The 21,998-nt window shown below is 39.8% G+C and overlaps 1 protein-coding gene across 3 annotated transcripts in view; it reads right to left on the reverse strand.

Moving 5' to 3' along the window:
- The window catches only part of Usp45 (ubiquitin specific peptidase 45), a 67,625-nt gene that overhangs the window by 30,495 nt on the left and 15,132 nt on the right, over nucleotides 1-21,998 (reverse strand). For all 3 annotated transcript variants that reach the window (XM_031366502.1, XM_031366503.1, XM_031366501.1), the window contains exons 6-9: nucleotides 12,743-12,885; nucleotides 12,269-12,364; nucleotides 11,068-11,198; nucleotides 4,812-4,899 (exon numbers count right to left, since the gene is read on the reverse strand). In XM_031366502.1, the coding sequence (XP_031222362.1) occupies nucleotides 4,812-4,899; nucleotides 11,068-11,198; nucleotides 12,269-12,364; nucleotides 12,743-12,885 (458 nt within the window). The remainder of the gene's footprint in view (nucleotides 1-4,811; nucleotides 4,900-11,067; nucleotides 11,199-12,268; nucleotides 12,365-12,742; nucleotides 12,886-21,998) is intronic.

A 21,998-nucleotide genomic window follows, 5' to 3' on the forward strand; every position in this document is an offset into this window, starting at 1 on the left:
AGGTTCCCTCTCACAGTTAAAGCATTTTGCAACAGCAAGTAGCCCAATTCAGCTGTTCTTCAGGGTTAGAGTGTCTCCTTCTCTCCCCTTCCCCCTCGATCTACACTGTCATTCCTCATCAAGACAAAAAAAAAAAAAAAAAAAAAAAAGAAAAGAAACAAAAGATCAGATCCCATGAAACTTTTTGTCCATAGAGAAACATTAATATATAAGACACTATCAGATTAGTCACTGCAGGCTCTCTTAAAAAAAAAAAAAAAAAAGGTACATACACACAGGAACCCTAAAATCCAGACTATCAGTCAAGAATTTCCCAAATCACAATTATGGTGATCATTATACTTAGTGTTGTCAATAATGACTGTGTCTTCAGTTGACTGTAGTGAGTTACAAGGTTTATATTCCTACGCCTGAGTGTGAGTATGTGTGCTGCTGAGGTCTGCAGCTGGGGCTTATACACACTACCACTGAGCCACACATCTTCTGTCTAGTCAGGCAAGTCTCGAACTCCCCCAAAACTTTCAAAACTGAATAAACTTAACAATAAATACCTACTTAAGTCAACAAATTATTAACCTTCACATAAGTTGTATCTATCTCTAAGATATATTTTGTCAAGTGTAACACTTACATAGGGTGAAAGGAAAAACTGTAATCTTTGAAAAGATACTTTTCTATGTATTGATTACAGGTTTTACTGTATGAAACTACTGTCTGAGAGGTAGGCGGGGAGAGAGACACCTCAGTAGGTAACATACTTGCCAAGTAAGCAGGAGGACCAGTAAATTGAATCTCCAGAAACCCTGCCTCCAACAAAGCCAGCGTGGGTGTGGGCACCTGCCTGTGATCCCAGTGTGTGAGCAGTGCAGGCAAGAGTTCAGTGTGTAAAAAGTGTGGGCAGAGAATCGTCCGAGTAAGCTGGCTAGCTAGACTAGCTGAGAGGGAGACTTCCGGGGTCAGCAAGAGGCACTGCTTTGACATACAATATGAAAGGTGCCAAAGCCAACCCTGGTCCTCCGCAAAAGCATACATGCACCAACACATGGGAAGACACACGTGAAAAGCAAAATATAACAAAACACAACTCTACTGCCTGAGATAAACTTTTAAAAAAGATCATACTCAACAATGGATTAGAAGGACATTATCTTAAATAATAATGATAGTCTATTCTTAGTGACAGCTCAAATAAGAAAGTAAAAAACTCAAAGAAAGCTTGAATTTGAAGGGGGAAAAGGCTACCCATAAAAGAGCTATTTACAGTAAATATAATCCTATATTCTGTATATACACAAGCATGTATAATTTTGACTCACATGCCCTGTTTAGCATGGCATTCAATTTAGCAATAGCATATCCCTCAACTCTATAGTCACAAGAAAACCTTTAAGGAAACAGTATGAAAGGTCCATAGTTTTACATCATTTCTACAGGGTTCTGGTGGCAGACAAGACTGAAGTCTTTCTTCCATCAAGAGCCCAGGGCAGTGACACGCGTCCACCATAGCACACTTAGCATCTGTTCATTCCCAGGCGAGACAATGCAGCTCCCGCCTGTGGACGCACGGTGACTGGCCAGCACGGCTGTTCTGCTTGAGAAGCTAAATGCATCCACAGATGTGACATTTTAGTTTTATCACACTATCTATGGCCCTCAAGTAGAAGAATAAGAGCAACGTGTTCTGGCTGAGTTTTTATGCTACTTGTACAACAGAGAAAGACAATGTGAAGAAAATTTTTAATTAATTTGCAATGATGTATGACTATCATAATAATCATACTTCTGCAGAAAACAAAAACCTATAAAGCTATTAAGAAAATGTGAGTAAAATTTAGCTTCGGGGAATGTTAATGTCTTCAAAACATAATTGTAAATTTCTTAATTTACCTTTTAAAAAAGTATAACATGATGTAGTAGTTACCCATCAACTTATTCAAATGATAATATATTCAAAATAGTTGCAAATCGCCAGGAAACCAAACAGGACAACCTCTGTAACAGGTGACTTTGCTTTCTTTCCAGCTCAAATTCTCACTAAGCTGTAATAAATGTGTCCAACAGTACTCACAGAGCTCCACCAAGGTATAAAAGAAGACGACAAAAACCGTACCTTTCTCAGAGGAAGCTGTAACTTAGGAAAAGCCATAGAAACTAGTAGCAATCTTCTATTTGGATTCCTTGGTTTTGAGACAGGGTCTCACTATGTAGCCTAGGCTTGTCCAGGACTCCACCTCCATCCTCTTGCCTCCAGAGTACAGTAATTAACCAGAATATGACACAAGTCATGATGCAAATCCCATTTTTTAAAAAATGATTTATCTATTTTTATTTTATGAACATGGATGTTTATTTGTTTTTGGTTTTTTTTTGTTTTTGTTGTTGTTGTTGTTGTTTTTTGTTTTTTGTTTGTTTTTTTTCGAGACAGGGTTTCTCTGTGTAGCTCTGGCTGTCCTAGAACTCACTCTGTAGACCAGGCTGGCCTGTCTCTGCCTCCCAAGTGCTGGGATTAAAGGTGTGCACCACCACCGCCTGGCTGAACATGAATGTTTAATGTCTGCATGTTTATCAGTGTTGAGAGTGATGGATCCCTTGGAATTTAAGTTACAGACAGCTATGAGCTACCATATGAGGTACCATATACCAGATACTGAGAATTGAACCTGGGTACTCTGGAAGAACAGCCAGTGTTCTTAAGAGGTGAGCCATCTTCCCAGGCACCATGACACAAATCTTTTAACAGAAGGCAGTTGGGTTCAAAATCAAAGTACACATAAAAATGGTGGAGCATAGCCGGGCGGTGGTGGCGCACGCCTTTAATCCCAGCACTTGGGAGGCAGAGGCAGGCGGATTTCTGAGTTCGAGGCCAGCCTGGTCTCCAGAGTGAGTTCCAGGACAGCCAGGGCTATACAGAGAAACCCTGTCACGAAAAAAAACCAAAAAAAAAAAAAAAAAATGGTGGAGCAGAAAGAAGGGAGAGGGAGGCCAAAAGCTGAAGCCAACTGAGTAATAACATCAGAGAAGGGTATTATTACGGTACATATAGTTTTGTACAATGGAGAAACCAATTCATTCTTTATTTTGCTGAGATAATGTTTAAGAAAAAATCAGAACCCTGATTCTCTCCACTCAAACTAGCCATTAATACTAATAAATAAAATTAATATAGTTCAAACAAAGCAGGCTTTTTTGAGGACTTGCATGGCTTCTGTAAGGCCCTGGATGAGTGAAAGATGGTGGGGGAACTTATCTTGCCATGGAAGAACTCTGTTTAAACTAGACTGCTGTATTTCATATCACCACATAGATTAAGAAGTGTATTTGCTTTGAGAAGAGAAGGTTTTACCTTATTATCTAATTATAACTAACAGAGTGGCCCATAGCATTTGTAAGACAATATTTCTGAAGCTGAAGGTAGGCTTGCAACTGCCACAAGCACTTAGTAATGACTGGTTTGAAAAAGGCAGAAAATGCAGTGTTAAGTTTATATTCTCTTTCTGTAACATGAAACAAGCCTCAGGTTCAAGGCCAGCCTGGGTTATACAGTAAGACCTGCTTTGAAAACCCCAGGGAGAAAGAGAATGGCATCTAAGGGGCATCTGAGGTGTGATGGTGCAAATGCCTGCCTGCACCCCTCCTTCTCTTCATTCTCACACCTTATCTAAACCCAACTGCCCTGAAAAGATGACATGTCCAAATATCATCAACATGTGTGTGACTTTAAGAATTAGGTTTCTAATAATATAGCAATGCAGAATATGTGCTGTATATCTGATGTCTTTAACATTTTGTGCCCTCACTGATAAATTACATACTATCTACAAGTAATCCCCCAAAAGTTAAATTTCACCAACATCGATTAAAGCCAGCAAACAACCAGTAAGTTAAGGAACAGGACTGGAATAAGCAGTGTCTCAGGAGCCTGCTTTAGCAGCTACTCTTTTGAAGAATGCTTCTTCATTCTCCAAATCAGGCTCAAGTTCTACTCCCCAGCCACGGTGTGAACCCAACCCAGCATAAGGCAATGAAGCTTTACTCTGAGAACTGCAAATCACAACAGTCTGTCTAGGTTTTGCACAAGTGAAACCGAAGTGTGCAAATTACAATGACCATGAACTGACTTTCAGCATGAGAAGTAAACACTGCTCAGTTTGCTGACAGAAATGAAAAAAATTCTAAAAGTCAGAACAATTAGAAGAAAGGAGAATAGGGTGTAAGGATGCCACATTCTAGACAGCTCATCCTCCAAGATTTGTATCTCTTGGCTTTATCTTATTGGCCTCAATATTCAAGACAACATTTCTACCCTTTTTTCTTTCTCTTCTTCCCTCCCTCCTTCCCTCCCTCCCTTCCTTCCTTCCTTCTCTTCTGAGACAGGGTCTCACTATGTAGACCAGGCTGGCCTCCAACTCACAGTGATCTGCCTGACTTTGCCTCTCTTGTACTGGGATTAAAAGCATACATCACTGCTCCTGGCTTTTTTCTTGAGGGGGATCTCACTATAAACTCCTGGGTCCAAACAATCCTCCTTCATCAGCCTCTTGAGTATCTGGGACTATAAATTTGCGACATAATGAGTTTTGTCTCTAAGCTACTTTGAATTATTTTCTTTATTTTAAAAGCTAAGGGACATTAAGAAAAAGAAAAAAAGGGGTTTTATACTTTTATAAAAAATATAAAAGAAATAAGCTTACTGAAGAAAGGCAAAAATATAGATAAAAATCACTTCTCACTATACTTTACTATTAGAGAAATTATTCTAGATTCATACCCTTGCCTTTAAGAGAACATGTGGTAAACCTTAAGAATCTGACCTTTGTCTCCTCTGTCCTCACTGCATCCAACAAATGGTGCAGAAGCTCCTGACTGTCCTGTTGCTGGAAGCCTTTAAATCGAGGAGCCCTAGGATTTTAAAACAAAGCAGAAAAGAAAAAAAAAAAATCATTCCACGAATCATGAGCAACACATTAGTCTTACTTAAGATCATTTTGAAATAAATTAACAGTCAGTTTGCTACTTTTCAATTAAAGAGACAAGATGCTATTCTTCTTCCAGTGAAAATGAGCCATCAGGTATACACTGCAAACAAATGTCTACCTTTTATTAAGCAAACCATACACAGTACTGACAGTTTTATGTACTTTAACTCCCTTATTCCCAATCTCACTGAATGAGGGACCAAAAAAGTTAATATACAAAGTCATACAGCTAGCAAGAAAAATAGCACTCAGATCCAAGCCTTTGTAATTTATCTTTTTACCTTGAAGAACAAAAAGATTAAGATACATTCTATATCTTTTCTTTTTAGAGTTATATTCACTCATTTTTTATGATTACACTGTAGCTGTCTTCAGACACACCAGAAAGGGCACTGGATCCCATTACATATGGTTGTAAGCTACCACGTGGTTGCTGGGAATTGAACTCAGGACCTCTGGAAGAATAGTCAGTGCTCTTAACCACTGAGCCATCTCTCCAGCCCTACATTCTGTATCTTAATATATTCATTTGCCTTCTATTTTAGAAGAAATACATTCAGTTACAGAATGAATCTTAATATAACTGTATATTGCTAAGTATGTGATATACTCCTCCTAAAGATTTTACAATTGGATTTCCTGTGTGACTGAATTAGACAGTTAAGTGCTAGGCATAGAGATATTAAAAGCCAATATTTAGTAATTTTGGTAATTTTTAGTTTGGAAAAGGACAGTGCTGGGGGTATTACAATATCTAACTTCAATGTATTCTGAGCCATAGTAACCAAGCCAGAGTGGCAGTGGCACAGGAACAGTTATGTGCACCAAAGGAGTAAACAGACAATACAAAGCAAACACACACTTCAATAGAGGTGCCAAAGGCAGATGGGGAAGGAGTGACAGCTGCTTCGGTAACGAGTGCTGAGAAAACTTTGTATCCACACAGAAGAATAAAACTAGATGCCATCCTTTACTAGAGAAAAATCAATACAAAATGGGTAAGACCTTAGTGTAACACCTGAAGTGTTGAAACTACTCAAAGAAAACAGGAAACGTTTCCAGATATAGGCACAGGCAAAGATGTTCTGACAGCTTCCAATACAAGCGAGACTGCATGAAATTAAACTTTTTACAAAAAAAGCAAACAATAACCAGCATGAAGAGATTCCCTTGGATTGAGGGAAAACCCCCTTGCTATAAATGACAAGATTAGTATCTAGAATATCTATATAAAGAGCAAAGAAAGAAAGAAAAAAAGAAAGGAAGGAAGGGAGGGAGAGAGGGAGGAGGGAAGAGAGGGAAGGAGGAAGGAAAAAAGACCCATAACCACACTGCCACAGTGCACACACACACACACACACACATGCACGCACAAAGCCATAGTAAACAACCCAGCAACAAATGGGAAATGAACACTGAAGAGACAGTACTTTGATGGCCACAAAATATAGGGTGTTTTGCCTGGATGTATGTCTGAATGAGAGTGTCAGAACTTCTGGAACTGGAGTTACAGGAGTTGTGAGCTGCCACATGGATGCTGGGATTGAACCTGGGTCCTCTGGAAGAGCATCCAGTTCTCTTAACTGCTGAGCCATCTCTGCAGCCCACGTATGTCTTTTTAGCTTCTCAAAGCTGAACTCTTTCAGATCCAACATGGCTCTGTTTTACTTTGCCTATTGTATACATCTATGTGTTCTATGGAATTCACTTTGCAGGAGTACCACTTGGAACTTATGTTTTGTTTCCTGTGCACTATATTGTTGTCAGTGTGCGTGTGTAGTGCCTATGACACAGCATGTATGTGGAGATAAGAGGACAACTGTGTAAAGACAGTTCCTTCCTTCCATCTTTAAGTGGGTAGAAGGGATCCAACTTGGGCTGTTAGAATTGCATGTTGGGTGGGGAGTACCTTCACCTGCTGGGTGGATTGCAGGCCCTTGTTTTCTCTATAATTTGGTGGTACGTTTGTAGTAGAGCAAGTCTTTAGACTGTAAACTGATTAATGCATCATTACCCAGAAGACAGACTATTTAATTTATTTTCTTTTTCTTTTCTTTTTTTTTTTTTTTTTTTTTTTTTTTTTTTTGAGACAGGGTCTATGTGTTATGTAGCTCTGACTGTCCTGGAGTGCACTATGCAGACCATGCTGGCCTCAAACTTAAGAGAGATCCACCTACCTGTGCCTTCTGAATCTGGGATTAAAGACATCATACCCAACTTGTTTTCTTTTTCTTGACAGTCACCTATTTTATCTTCCCACATAGTTTTCCTTTAGTATCTTGAACAAATTTTGTTTTTGAGATTTTATTTTTACTTGTATGGATGTTTTGCCTGCATGTATGTCTGTGAACACATGCATGCAGTGCCCAGGAGGCCAGAAGAGGGTGTTGGATCCCCTGGGATTTGAGTTACAGACAGTTGCTAATTGCTATCTCAGTAGTGGTAACCGAACCCAGTCATCTGAACAAGCACATAGTGCTCTTAACTGCTAAGCAACCTCCCTAGCCCTTCTTTCTTGAGAACTGTGTGTGTATGTGTGTGTGTGTGTGTGTGTGCTTGTGTATTTATGTGCACTACCTGTGTGCTAGTGCCTTCTGAGGTCAGAAGAAGAGCACATTGGATCACGGAGGCAACTATGGCTATCACTGATATGAGTATTTAAAACTTAAATCTGGTCTTCTGTAAGAACAGTGATTGCATTTAACCACTGAGCCATCTTTGCATTACTTCTTATCTCTTCCTGACAGCACCATTTTGTTAAGTGATGTGGTTTGAATCTGAAATGTCCTTCAAGGCTCGTAGGCTTACACACTTGGTCCCCAAGCTGCTGGTGTTCTTTTTGGGGAGGTTGTGGAACTTTGGGACATAAGGTTGAGTTAGTGGGTATTAAGCCAAGATGATTGTAGACTGGCCGTATGTCCATCTGAGTCCAGTCTCCCCTCTGCTTCTTGATCCACCAAGATTGAAAAGACTATATGACAGGTTCCTACTGCCATGGACCAACCTGGTCTAGTTGGCATTCCATCTCCACCATGATGGATGGCACCCACTGGAACTCTGAGTTCAAATGAACCTCTCTTCCTTCAGTTGTATCTGTTAGACGTATTGTTTGTTATAATAATGGGGAAAATAATTAATATACTAAGGCACATTTCTTATGAATCTTCATCTTATTAAATAGGCTGAATGTCTTCATATGCTTGGTATCTGTTAACTTTTTTAAAAATAAGTTTGAAGGTCTCTTGATATTGGTACCTCATTTAAGCTCCTTCGAAAATCTTATAAGTTGTTGGATTATGTTTCCAAGTTCTCAGTAAAAGAATGAAAAACGAATCATAGGTTACACTTTTTTCCAGTGATTATTTAGAAGACAATAAATAGTTTTACATGGTTAAGACGGAAGGCAGCTTTTTTTGTTCAGAAATGATTTCTACCCTTTGGGTCTGCTTTAAAAACTAGGACGCCTGAGGGATTCTTGTTTCTGTTCTAGTTGATTTCACCGGCACTGCTTGATTTTGACAGCACAAGTCTATTACGTAATTTCTTGTGATGTCAGCTGTGGCGGCTCATCTACTAAACAGTGGGATGTTACTTTAGCCTGAGTTTCTCTGACCTCTTCCCCATAAGATGCTATTTGCAGCTAGCTACCTAGCAAGAGTGCCTGAAATGCTGTTTTCTCCTCTGTTAACTTTACTGCCAACTCACTTACTTTCATGGCAGTCACATTAGTGCAGTGTAGGGTGGATGCTAGCTTTGAGAAAATGAGGAATACTAGTTCAAGTGCTAGATTCTGGGTCATAAGAGCCCTTGGACTGGAATGTAGTGCTGTTTAGCATATCCCTCTTTAGTCTTCTCAAGTAGAGAAAGGAAGTTCATTTTCACAAATTCTTCAACAATGTGTTTTACATCAAATGATATATTTATTGTAAATTTGGTTTTTGCTACATTTACTACTAGTTTGTGTTCTTTTCATAAAATTCATTTCATATTGGACTGAATTCCAAGGATAGTTTGCATTTAGGGTGAAACATTCATCTTAACATTGGAATTTGTTAAGACTTTAAGATTTTTTTTACTAGTGTATATTCATTGTACAAACAGTTGATTCTATTATGATGTTCTCATGCATGTTTCATTCCCCTGTACTCAGCCCTTTACTCTTCCCAAATATTCCCTTTTTACTTTCATATTGGATTTAGTTTTATTGAGATGTCTACATATGAGGAAAATGTGAAATTTTCTGAGTCTGGCTCAGAAAATGTTATTTGACTTAACATTTTAATCTCCTGTTCCATCGATTTCTCTACAAATATCACATTTTTTTTCTTTATGCCTGTATACAACTGTGTTGTGTAGGCATACATTTTCTTTATCCATTTGTGCACTGACAACACCTAGACTAATCCTGTACGCTGGCTTGGCTGTTGTCACTAGTGCTGCAGTCAACAGCACGTGTGTTCATATCTTCTGTGTGCTGACGTAAATGCTCTGTTATGGTAGTGCTGGGTCATTGGTCACTGCTTTTAGTTTTCTGAGGAACAGAAATGCCCAGTCATATCTTGACTCTGCTCTGATAACCTCCCACCCCCAATAACAATGCCCCAATGTTAGCAAAGCATAGATGATTACACAGCCCCTTATTCATTTATTATCAACAAAAGGCTGAGATATTGGGTTTCAGACCAGGGACAAAATGCTGAGGTGCATATTTTATATACCAAAGCACACCTGGCCTCTAGGTTCTCCCAGTATCCCTCAGTCCCTACCTGGCATACCCAGCCCCCAACCGTGAACTTTCCAGTACAGGGCCTAGGCTACCCTTCTCCACTGGCTTTTTGATATATAATCTAGAAATTTTGCTCTCTCCTTACTTCTCCTTCTCTTCCTCTTCCTACTCCTCTTCTTCCTCCTCTTCCTCTCTCTCCCTCTCTCTCTCTCTCTCTCTCTCTCTCTCTCTCTCTGCACTCACTTTGTCTTTCTCTTCCCTCTCCCTTCTTTCTCCCTCCCCAATTTGAGTTCCCTGGTCTCTGTCTTGAGGCTAGTGAACTCAGTTTCCCAATAAACCTGTGTTTATATATTCCAATCTGGCTTAAATTAGCTCACTTCACCAGCAGAGAAGTAACTTATCACATACAAAGCACCAACAAAAGAAATTTATCTCTTATGCTACCTTCCAGCTTTCACAGGTGGGTGATGGTCTCAAGCTTAGCCCCAGCCTGACCATTCAGTCCCTCCTCCAGAAACATTATGTCCAACAACTCACACAACACAAAACCAACTGGTATCCTGACCATTCAGTCCATCCTCCAGAAACATGTCCAACAACTCACACAACACAAAAGCAGCTGGTATCCTGACCATTCAGTCCCTCCTCCAGAAACATGTCCAACAACTCACACAACACAAAACCAGCTGGTATCCTGACCATTCAGTCCATCCTCCAGAAACATGTCCAACAACTCACACAACACAAAAGCAGCTGGTATCCTGACCATTCAGTCCCTCCTCCAGAAACATTATGTCCAACAACTCACACAGCACAAAACCAGTTGGTATCCTAACCATTCAGCCTCTCCCCCAGAAACATGTCCAGCAACTCACGCAACACAAAACCAGCTGGTATCCTGACCATTCAGTCCCTCCTCCAGAAACATTATGTCCAACAACTCACACAACACAAAACCAGCTGGTATCCTGACCATTCAGTCCCTCCTCCAGAAACATGTCCAACAACTCACACAACACAAAAGCAGCTGGTATCCTGGTAGATACGTACATATATAATACTCTACCATACATGAATCAGGACAGACTTCGTTTGATTCTCAGTGTGTTGCCCACATACTAGGTGAGCTACTTAATTTCTGAGTCTGTTTCTTAACATATAAAATGGGGATGAATGGAGATGGACAATTCCTTCTTCAGAGGATGGTGACAATTCCCATAAAGTGCACAGATGTAGTTAGTAGATATTGCCTCTTTGTCTTGGCAGCCTGGGAGCAGCTAAGCAGGAGTAAAACCCTTGCTGTGGAAATGCTGCATTAGTACTTTGTGACCTCACTGTTCACATTAAGAATACAGACACACTCACTTCTGACAAAGCTGATTGAAAAGAACTTTAGGAGAAAGTGGTCCCTTTTCAGCCTCCTTCATGCTGTGAAGAAACAGGAACAAGGCTGAAGTCAATGGTCCTGGGCTTGAAAGTTCCACCACTAACGGCTCCTTTGAAAACATGATCAATGCCATGTCAGAAATACGTAATTTCAAAACAAAATATTGCCAAGAATCTAAGAGCTATACTTTATTTAAATGACAGTAACTAAATTATATCAAGTATATTAACTTTTAGTCCTTCACCAATTAAGTACTGAAAAATAGAAAACGGGATTAAATGCTGTAACTGACTCCAGTTACAGAAATGTAGGTATTCTAATGAGACTTGTATCACTCAATCTGAAACAGTGGACCCCAAAGAAGGGATAGATTCCCCCAGGAATCTGTCTCATCCTGGGAGACACAAAAGGTGCCAACCGGAGGAGAATGGGATTTCATATATGCTAACAACCTGTCAGACCACTTTGTTCTCATTTTGTCCCTGGCTCAGAGTAACATGGCCTCACTGTGGGTGTTAGTTAGGCCAGCTTCTGAATGCCAGTGACTGCTTTTTATTATTTTCTTTCTTTCTCATTAGCTTAAAATTTCATCATCAGTCTAGACTTTAAGAACCTTTATATGAAGAGTCTATGAGACGGCTGCTTGACAGCCAAAGGCACCGGCTGTTGAGCCCAGTGGACTGGGAGTTCAATCCCCAGGAGCCACATTGGAGAGAAATGAATGTTACAAGTTGCCCTCTGACCCCAACCTGCATCATGCCGTGCACACATGTACACACTAAATAAATAAATTGTTAATAAAAATATTTTAAACCTTCAGATATTAAATATTTCAACATGTTTAAAGAACAACAACAAAAACCTTAATCTGAGTACATATTACCATTTATTACAAAACAAGGGTCTTGAACATTTTGCTCAATAAAAGTTTGACTCTAATTTTTTCCAGTACATGCACATAAAAATTGCCTCAATATTTTGGTACCTTTTTAACTGTGATATGTCTGAATTACAGCATATCTTAAAGTTATGATATCTGAAAAAGTTATCAGATTATTTACTTTTATGAGACACTTTGAATTATGCTTTAGAGACCTCTGACTACATTTAGCAATTCAGAGAAACAGCAAATAAGTCTTTTGGAAACAGGTCCATGTGGCTCTTGTACTTGCTACTCACCAGCTGTGGAGCTGACGAAAGAGAAATCTTGAATTTGGTGCCATCTTCTTTTATCTCATTCATCAGTTCAAAAAGAATGTAAGTCTGAGCCAAGTTCTAAACAAAAGAAAAGGTCAGGCCTCCAGATTCAGTTACAGTGCGTCTCTGATCTGATGGAATGAATACTCTAAAAGTTCCAAATCTCATGGAATACAGGAAAACACATCCACTTAAAATGTAAAGGCTTAGCTGAATGCACTCTACATCTGTCAGTGTGACTAAGCAAGCAATGGAAGACAACAGACTTCCAAGTAGCACCGTCGAGTGCACACACCATCACGACCAACAACTACCCAAAGAAAAGCAGGAAGAGCCTGGTAGAGAAACAGTCAACGGTCCCTCCCTGGACAGTGCACACTACAGCTATGCGTGTGTGCTCAGATTAACTAGTTCAAATAACTGGTAAAGTTTACAAGTCGCTCTGATGGTTCTTACCTGAATGACTGCATTAAAAAAGCAAGTATTTCCTAAGTTTGTAATTCCTTTGACAGATGGCACAGTGCAGCCTTTCCTTCCCTTCTTTATTTCACCTGCTTCACGTTTTTCTTCACAAAGTTTTATGATTCTAGAAAATGCACCTAGGAGGTACAGAAAACATAACCGGCATGAAGTAGAAGACTAACTTTGAGTCACTTGACAATTTAAATATTTAAAACCAAACAAGAAGACTGCAGATAAAAGTATCTTCGGTTTTACATTTTACTGCTGTTGAACTGAGCTCACTCTAATATAGGTATCTGTACCTGACATCACATTACAAAATAGTTTCTGTAACCAGGAGATGGACTTAAGAGTTTAAAAAGAGGAAGGTAAAAAGACCTTCCTTCTAAATGCATTCCCCAAAACCAAAGGAGTAAGTGCTAAGGACAAGATGACTCTAAACCTCCCAGAGCAAAGGCGGCAAATGAGCCTATCCGGCCATGGTGCCAAAGAATAAGGAAGGGCTCAAAAGAGCAAGGACCACTTGCATTTGGGGTAATACTATGATAATTACAGCACATGGAAGGAGGAAGTAGGATGACCAGAAATTCAAGGTCATCTTCAGCTTCAAATACAGTTTGAAGCCAGCCTGGGCTACGTGAGATTTTGCTCAGAACAAACAAATCACCGGCATTAATTAAGATTTGAACATCAAGGTAAATAAGAGTATTAAAATACATTACAGAATGAATGCAGATTGATTTTTTTTTGTTGTTATTTTGTTTTGTTTTTGTTTTTCGAGACAGGGATTTTCTGTATAGCCCTGGCTGTCCTGGAACTTACTCTGTAGACCAAGCTGGCCTCAAACTCAGAAATCTGCCTGCCTTTGCCTCCCAAGTGCTGGGATCAAAAGCGTGGGCTACCACTGCTTGGCTGCAAATTGATTTTTTAATGAGATTAAGTGGTGAGGGGAAATTCTGGGTTTTTTTTTCTAACTTAAAAACATTTTAATGTATAGAGGTATTATTGACTACATGTATGCCTATATTCTACTTAGCATGCCTAATGCCCACAAAAGCCAAAGAGAGCATTGGATCCCAGGGAAGAGTTATAGATGGTTATGAGTCACTATGTGGGTGCAAGGAATCAAACCCAGATTCTCTGAAAATGCAGGCAGTGCTCTTAACCACTAAGCAATCTCTTCAGCCCCAAAAGGGAAAACTTTCTCTCTCTGTCTCTTTTATTGAGACAAGGGCTCACTATGTAGCTCAGGCTGTACCTGAACTCATTAAGTAGACTAGGCTGTCCTCAAACTCCACAGACATCCACCTGCTGCTGCCTCTGCCTCCTAAGTGTTGGGACCAAGTTAGGCTTAGAGGGGAAACTTTTGATGAAAAGATGACAACTAGAAAGTAGGAGAAAGGACAGGGTCAGGAAAACTTCCATGGAGCAGTGATAATGCCCTTTTGTAAGTTTGGCAACTTCCCTGTGAGTTTGAAATTTTAAAAGCTCAAAGAGTTAATGGGATCATAGCATACTACAAAAAAGTAAAATATCTAACTAATAAACTTGAGTGTCATGCTTTGTAGACAATTTAGATAACTAGTACAGATCTGAAACTTGTATCATTATTATTTCTTACTTGGTTTTGAAACTGGGTTTGTGCAGCTCTGGTTGACCTAAAACGTGCCATGTAGATCAGGTTGGTTTGAACTTGCCCAGCCTCTCTAATACTGGGGGTTAAAGCATCTAACACCATACCCAGTTGAAAACTGCATTATTAGTTTTTCAACGACAACTCCTAACATTTATAAACTGACATGCTAATTGTAGCTCAGTTGTAACTATGTAAATGTAACTCAAAACCATCATAAAGGGGACCTGGGAATGTAGCTTACTTCAGAGACTAGCATACACAAAGCCCTGTGTTCATTCCCTATACCACAGAGAACAAGGCTGGTGGTATATGTATATAATCCTAGCATGTGGAATATGGAAGCAGAAAAATCAGAAATTCAGGGTCATCCTCAGCAACAAAATGAGTTTGAGGGCAACCTGGGATACAAAAAACCCTGTCTTAAAAAACAAACAAACAAACAAACAAACCAACTACCATTTTATAGTCCTCCCCTGATGTACCCACAGCAGACTGTGATTCCTGGACTTCCAGATCACAGATCCTCAAGTCCCGCATGTCCACCTTAGGAATTTATCAGGCATAAAAAGGCTGAATTTCTATCAGAGTTGCTACTTGATCATGTAAATTGTCACTGACACTGGAATGTTTCTTTTATTCACATATATAATTTTATACAATCATGGCTCTCATTGTTTTTGATGCATTCACCCTCATTACTTTCTCTTGGCCTCCTCCTATGCCTGCTGACCCCTGCTTCCCAGCTAATCCCATTTCTATGTCCCAAGGTTGTTTTGGTGACCCATTTTTAGTGTTTCTTCCAAGATCACGGGTGAGGAACCATGTACAAGAGCAATGGCTCCCTACTAGTGGCTATGCCACTAAAGAAAATGTCTCTATGACAGGTGCCTTTAATCCTAGCACTGTCTCAGACAACTTAAGTAATTTACTTAAGATCATAACAATAATATCCCAGTTATAAACGCATCACTTTACAACCTAAATTCCCATCAATGACTTATGTTCAATGAGTACAAAATAATTATAAAAGACAGTAGGCTACAATTTGGATGTGTGCAGCTCTGAACAAATGAATCCTCAAAAGACTTTCCTGTGTTTATCATCCTTAGTAAATGCTGTCCTGATATGTAACATATCTGAGACAGGGTTCACATAGCCTTCCTCAGGTAGGATCCTCCTGATTCCCACTCCTGCTTCAGGATTACAGACAATTATCAACAGGCCCAGTTTTATGCAGTGTTGGGGACTGAACCCAGGACTGTTACATCCTAGTCAAGCACTCTATCAATTGAAATTATCAGTCTTGTTCTTTTAATTTTTTTACATAAAAACAATGGTTGGAATAAGTAAACTACAGAGTAAGTACAAATTAATAAAAGTACAAAAAACAATTAAAAAGTCCTAGAAATAAATAACATTTTAATTTTTTAAAAAAATTTTAATTTAAATTTATACAATTTATGTATCTGTGTACCTCATTAATCCATCACTTTTTAAAACATCTGGGATGACATCCCAAAGTAAACAATGTTCATAAGACCATCTGGACAAAACTGCAGGCAAAAAAAAAAGCATAAACATATGGAAAAACAGATTTCCCCCTTCCCTTTAGCAGTAAGGAATGACAAATGTGAAAGCTGGAGATAACCACGCTTCACTGTGCGATGCTTTGCAGCACCACCTGGCTCTCCATGCACAGCCACCAAATAAGGACAGCATTGCCAGAAAGAACATGCCCACGGGGCAGCAGCAATAAACACAGTTGATTTCACGGTTAAATAGCCACTTCACACAAGTGGCAAGGGTCTGTTTGTGCACTTTTACAAGTCTATGAGAAAATATCCAAGACCAAAATTGTATTAGGCTGATTAAATAGATCAGTATTTAAACAAGAAAACACAGTACCATTTTCTAAAGAAAACCATTTTTATTTAAAGAAACAGGGGGAGTTTTAGAATATGGAACATTTTAAACTCAGTTGGGTTTATGGAATGTCCACAGTGTGCCAGGTATCATATGAACCGTTGTTTGTTATTTATATAGAAGACTTATGATTAATGACCAGAAAGCATAGAGTTGGTACACAAAGCCTTGAATTTATGGTATTATCATAGCAAAATTAAGTATAAATTCTGTACACTTATTCACTAGAGAATTGACTGCTAAAAGCCAAGAGCCAAGATTCTATTTTAAAAAGTGTGCAGGGGGGTGTATGAACGAGTCAATTATTTTACACCTAAAGGTACGTGTATTTTTGCTACCATGTCCAGTTTATGTGCTAATGGGGCTTGAATCCCAGGTTTGAACCCCTAGGCAAATCTATGTAAGCATGCTAGAAAATGAGCTGCATAATAGCCCCTCCGCTTTCAAAAACACAGAACCACAGATCCTAAAGACTGAACTTCCAGAATTTCTGAAGTATGTTATAATGAAAACAGCAAAGCTGCTACAATAAAAAATTTTAGGAAGAACATAAAAATATTTCTATTACCATTCTATTACCATTTTTTAACCTCAAGTTTTGCCCATAACTTAAAAAAAAAAGACAGACAGACAGGCAGTCAGGACTTGGAGGCGGAAGAGATGGCAGCATTAAGGAGCATGTACTGCTCTTACAGAGGATCTGAGTTTGGTTCCAAGCACCCAGTCAGTCAGTGCTCCAATCTCAGAGGGTTGGATGTTCTCTTCTGGACTCCACAGGCAACTCCACTCACAAGCATGAGTGTGTAAAAATGAAATCTTTTTTTTTTTGTTTTTTGGTTTTTTTGTTTTTTTGAGACAGGGTTTCTCTGTATAGCCCTGGCTGTCCTGGAACTCACTCTGTAGACCAGGCTGGCCTTGAACTCAGAAATCTGCCTGCCTCTGCTTCCCAAGTGCTGGGATTAAAGGCGAGCGCCACCACCGCCCGGCAAGAAATGAAATCTTAAGTCATCTGGGTTGGAGATATGGCTTGATGGTAGATTGCTTAGCATATCTAGATTCACTCACTGTAGTAAGTAGTTTTATAATACTGGCAATTTTAGAGTGTTAAAAGATGCTCAGAGAACAACCTGGAAGGCTAAAATACATCATAGAACAGATTTATCCATCTAGCAAGACTTGATCAGGATGAAATGACAGTCAAGTGAGCAATGATGGCACTGCTGTCAACTGTCTACTCTGTACAATCTCTTCAAAGTACAGTTTAGAGTAACTGGGACCAGCAGGACCCAGGCACGCAGGAACTCCGCCAGCCCAGAGGCTGGGGCTGCTTCTGGTCTGATGGGCCAGCCGTTGCCCTGAGCATAAGCTCCAAAGCCAGTCCCACAACACCCAGAGGAAGCTCCACTCTCAGGTGCTCTAACACGCCCAGGATCAGAGGTGAGGAGGACACAACATCTGTCCCAATACTGGGAGTAACTGGGACCAGCAGGACCCAGGCACGCAGGAACTCTGCCAGCCCATTGGCACTGGTTCCTTCCCGCTGTCTGGGCCGGTTCCCTACGTAGTCCTTGGGCCCAAATTTTGCAGCCAGTCCCACAGCATCCAGAGGTGGCTCCCCTCCCAGGCACTCTGATATGCCCAGGATCAGAGGATCTCAGGTGAGGAGGACACATCTGTCCCAACACTGGGAGCTGCTGGGACCTGCAGGACCCAGGCACACAAGGAACTCTGCCAGCCCAGTGACATGGGTTCTTTCCCATCTGTCTGGACCAGTGCCCTGAGCAGACCCTGGGCTCAAACTCCTCAGCCAGTCACACACCCAGAGGAAGCTCCATTCCCAGGTGCTCTAACAAGCCCAGGATCACAGGATCCCAGTATCATAGAGACAGCTTGAATCTGAGGAGTTCTGACACAACCAGGATCACAGGAAGGACAGGCTTCAGTCAGATTTAGCAAGGGCAGGTAGCACTAGAGACAACCAGATGGCAGGGGGAAAGCGTAAGAAAATAAACAACACAAACCAAGGATACTTGGCATCATCAGAACCCAATTCTCCCACCATAGCAAGTCCTGGACACACCATCACACCGGAAGCGCAAGATTCAGATATAAAATCACTCTCATGATAATGATACAGGACTTTAAGAAAGACATAAATAACTCACTCAAAGAAATACAGGAGAACACAGGTAAACAGCTAGAAACCCTTAAAGAGGAAACACAAAAATCTCTTAAAGAACTACAGGAAAACACAATCAAACGGGTGAAGGAAATGAGCAAAACCATCCAGAATATAAAAATGGAAATAGAAACAAGAGAGAAATCAGAAAGAAAGACAACCCTGGAGATAGAAAACCTAGGAAAGAGATCAGGAGTCAGATGCAAGCATCACTAACAGAATACAAGAGGTAGAAAAGAGAATCTCAGGGGCAGATTGTTGTTTTATATCAAACAACTTTTATAATACTCATTTTTATTATTATAATATTTTATAAATTTTAAAGAATATGACAAAAAAGGTATTGTAGGTATTGAAGGGAGGTCTCTGGGAGAAGTTGGGGTACAAAAGGGAAATAAGAATGTGATTTAATTCTATTTACTTAAAATATGTTTTTAAATGTTAACAAATTCAGATAAATTGAAATCATCTATCTTTTCTCATCATAATGCAATAAAATTTAAATCAATTAAAAAAGAGTATAGTTTAAAAGACTAATCAGAATTTAACCTGAGTTTATAATTTGTCTAAAGAAATTCCCAAACAACCTACAAAATAAAAGGCTAAGTACATAAAGATGAAGCTTTGCTGTCAAGTAATATTAAATTGGAATGTAATATCAGAATTTGTGAATTGCCTCAATTAGGCCAGAGAAAAACAGTTTCTTAACAAAAAAACAGTTTCTTTCCACTTTTCTTACAAGAGGGAGCAAACTTGTTTTGAGTTTTCCTTCCTGACTGTATGAGTTTGAGCACACACCTGTAATCCCAGCATTTAGGAAGTAGGGACTGCTGGGACAAATGCCTGGGGCATAGGAGACCCTAGCTCAAAAATAAACAAAATGGGATAATCAACACCTACGTCGTCTCATTTTACAGATAATAATAAGGGCTAATGGTGTGGCTTGGTGGTTAAGAGCACTTGTTGCTCTTGTGCGGAGTTCAGTTCCCAGTACCCACAAGGCAGTTCACAACCATTTGTACCTTCAGTTCCAGGGGATCTGATTCCTTTGACCTCCAAAGGCACTAGGCAACATGTGGTGACAGACATACACATGCAGGCAAAACACACACAAAATAAAATGAACGCATCTAAAACAAAAACAAAAAAAGCAAAAAAAAAAAAAAACCACTTAGAAATGATGATTAAACTGACATGGTGATTAATATTAGAAAATTGGAAGCCAAGGAGTCAGCTTTACAACTCTCACGCAAACATCAGGATTCCTACCTATCTTCACAATCAAGGCAAGGCTTTAGACTTCTAAGAATCCAACAGATCTGTCGCTGATAGAGAAGGGAAGGCCGTTCCCCCCAGACAAATGCTGAAGGCAATTTCTAAATATCTTTGGTGTTGGACTTAACAGTTATAGTTTAACGCCCTGCTCAAATGGTTCCTAAAAAGAATCAAGTCCTTGCATGGTAGTAGTGATGCAGGCCTTTAATCCTAACACTCACGAGGCAAAGGCAGGCAGATCTCGGTGAGTTCGAAGTCAGCCAAGGCAACACAAAGAAACCCTGTTTGGGTGGAAATAAGTCCTTGGGCTAGACAGGTGGGTTAAGAGCACTTTCAGAGGTCCCACGTTCAATTCCTAGCACCCACATTTGTAACTCCAGTCCATGGAATCTGGGGACTTTTTCTAGCCTCCTTGCATACTGTAGTGGTACAAAGACAAAAATTTTTAAAAACTAAAAATATTTTTAAAATAATCATGCCATAATGCCTTAATTACCCACTGTATACAACTATTTTCTCTCATATGTTTAGTTTTATGCCAAGTTTAGGAGAATTGATTAAATAAAAATTCAAGTAATTTCGGTGATCTGTGGTTCAGATAAATACTGAATTTAAACCTATTCAGGTAAAAATGAGTTGGCTTTTGTTTGATTGTTTGTTTGTTTGTTTGTAGGTGTGGGTATTTACTCTGTTTCTTCCTCCCAAATGCCTGGCTTACAGATGTGTTCACTACATCAGTTTGTTTTTTAACACCTGGTATCTTTTCTTCCCAACTCCTTGTTATACATGGAAATTACTAAATTGTTTTAGAATTAATGTTTTAATGATACAAATATTTTATTTCTGACATCTGGCATACTCTTGGAGGGTATCAGGCCTAACCACTCCCCTAGTTTCTTGCTCTCAACTATCTTAATGTGCCGGCTAGTGTCAACTTGCCACAAGCTAGAGTCATCAGAGAGATGACTCTTATTTTCTCAATTAAGAAATATGTCTTTAAGATCAGGCTGCAGGCAGGCCTGTACAGCATTTTCTTATTTCGCAATTGATGTGGGAGGGCCCAGCCTCTTCTTGGTAGGGCTGCATCTGGGCTGGTGGTCCTGGGTTCTACAAGAAACCAGGCTGAGCAAGCCATGAGGAGCAAGCCAGTAAGCAGCATCTATTCATAGCCTCTGCATCAGCTCCTGCCTCTAGGATCCTGTCCTGCATGAGTTCCTGTCCTCACTACTTCTGATGATGAACTGTTGTTTTACAGAACTGTGGGTGAAATAAACCCTTTCTTTCCCAAGTTGCACTTAGTCATGGTGTTTCATTGCAGCAATAGTAACCCTATGACGGACTGGTACCAGGATCACAGGGTATGGCTGTAACAGACCTGATTATGTTTTCTGTCAAGGATTTTGGAAGGACTTTGGGACTTTGAACTAGAGAAAGCCACTAGGCATTGAGAGATCCCGGGGCTGTTCTGTAGGCACTTAGAAGATAAGAGTGTTGAAAGGCACACAGAAGCTTCTTATTAAAGTTCTTGCTTCTGTAAAAGAGCAGGCTGAGTAAGCCAGTAAGCAGCACCCCTCCATGATCTGTGCATTAGTTCCACCCCCAGGTTCCCGCCCTACCGGAGTTCCCAACCTCACTGCTTTTGATATGGAACTGTGAAGGAAACAAACCCATTTCTTCCAAGTTGCTTTTGGTCATGGTGTTTCATCACTGCAATAGTAACCCTAAGACATTCAATTAAGTTGATCTGATGCTCAGCACAGAGGGCTTCCATCAACCTGGCACATGCAGTCTCAACAAAATCCACACAAGCACACAGATAGGCTTGGCAGCTTCACAAATTCCAGTGCCAGGTCTTCTTGAATAAGGGCAGTCTGCAGTCCATCCTATAAGGCAGTACAGATATCCAGTAGCCCTCTGGCAGCTATACCTTCCTCTGTCATGGCTTACAGCTAAAGCCAAACCTTGAATACACCAAGGCTCTGCTTCACAGGACTAGGCAAGGACAGGGAAAGTGCTCATGTTTATCTTGTGAAGTAAGATCAGGGCTTTCACTTATGGCAGAAGAAACTGTATTTACCTTTTTAAAAGGTATCAAACCATTTTCTGTTACTAAATAAGGTCACAATATTTTCTTCAGCTTCAGAGCCTAATCGAACCATTTAATACTACTTCAGAGCCTAATCGAACCATTTAATTACTTTAAATATATATATATATATATATATATATATATAAAA

Source organism: Mastomys coucha, unplaced genomic scaffold (assembly GCF_008632895.1).
Source record: "Mastomys coucha isolate ucsf_1 unplaced genomic scaffold, UCSF_Mcou_1 pScaffold14, whole genome shotgun sequence".
Classification (NCBI taxonomy): Eukaryota; Metazoa; Chordata; class Mammalia; order Rodentia; family Muridae; genus Mastomys; species Mastomys coucha.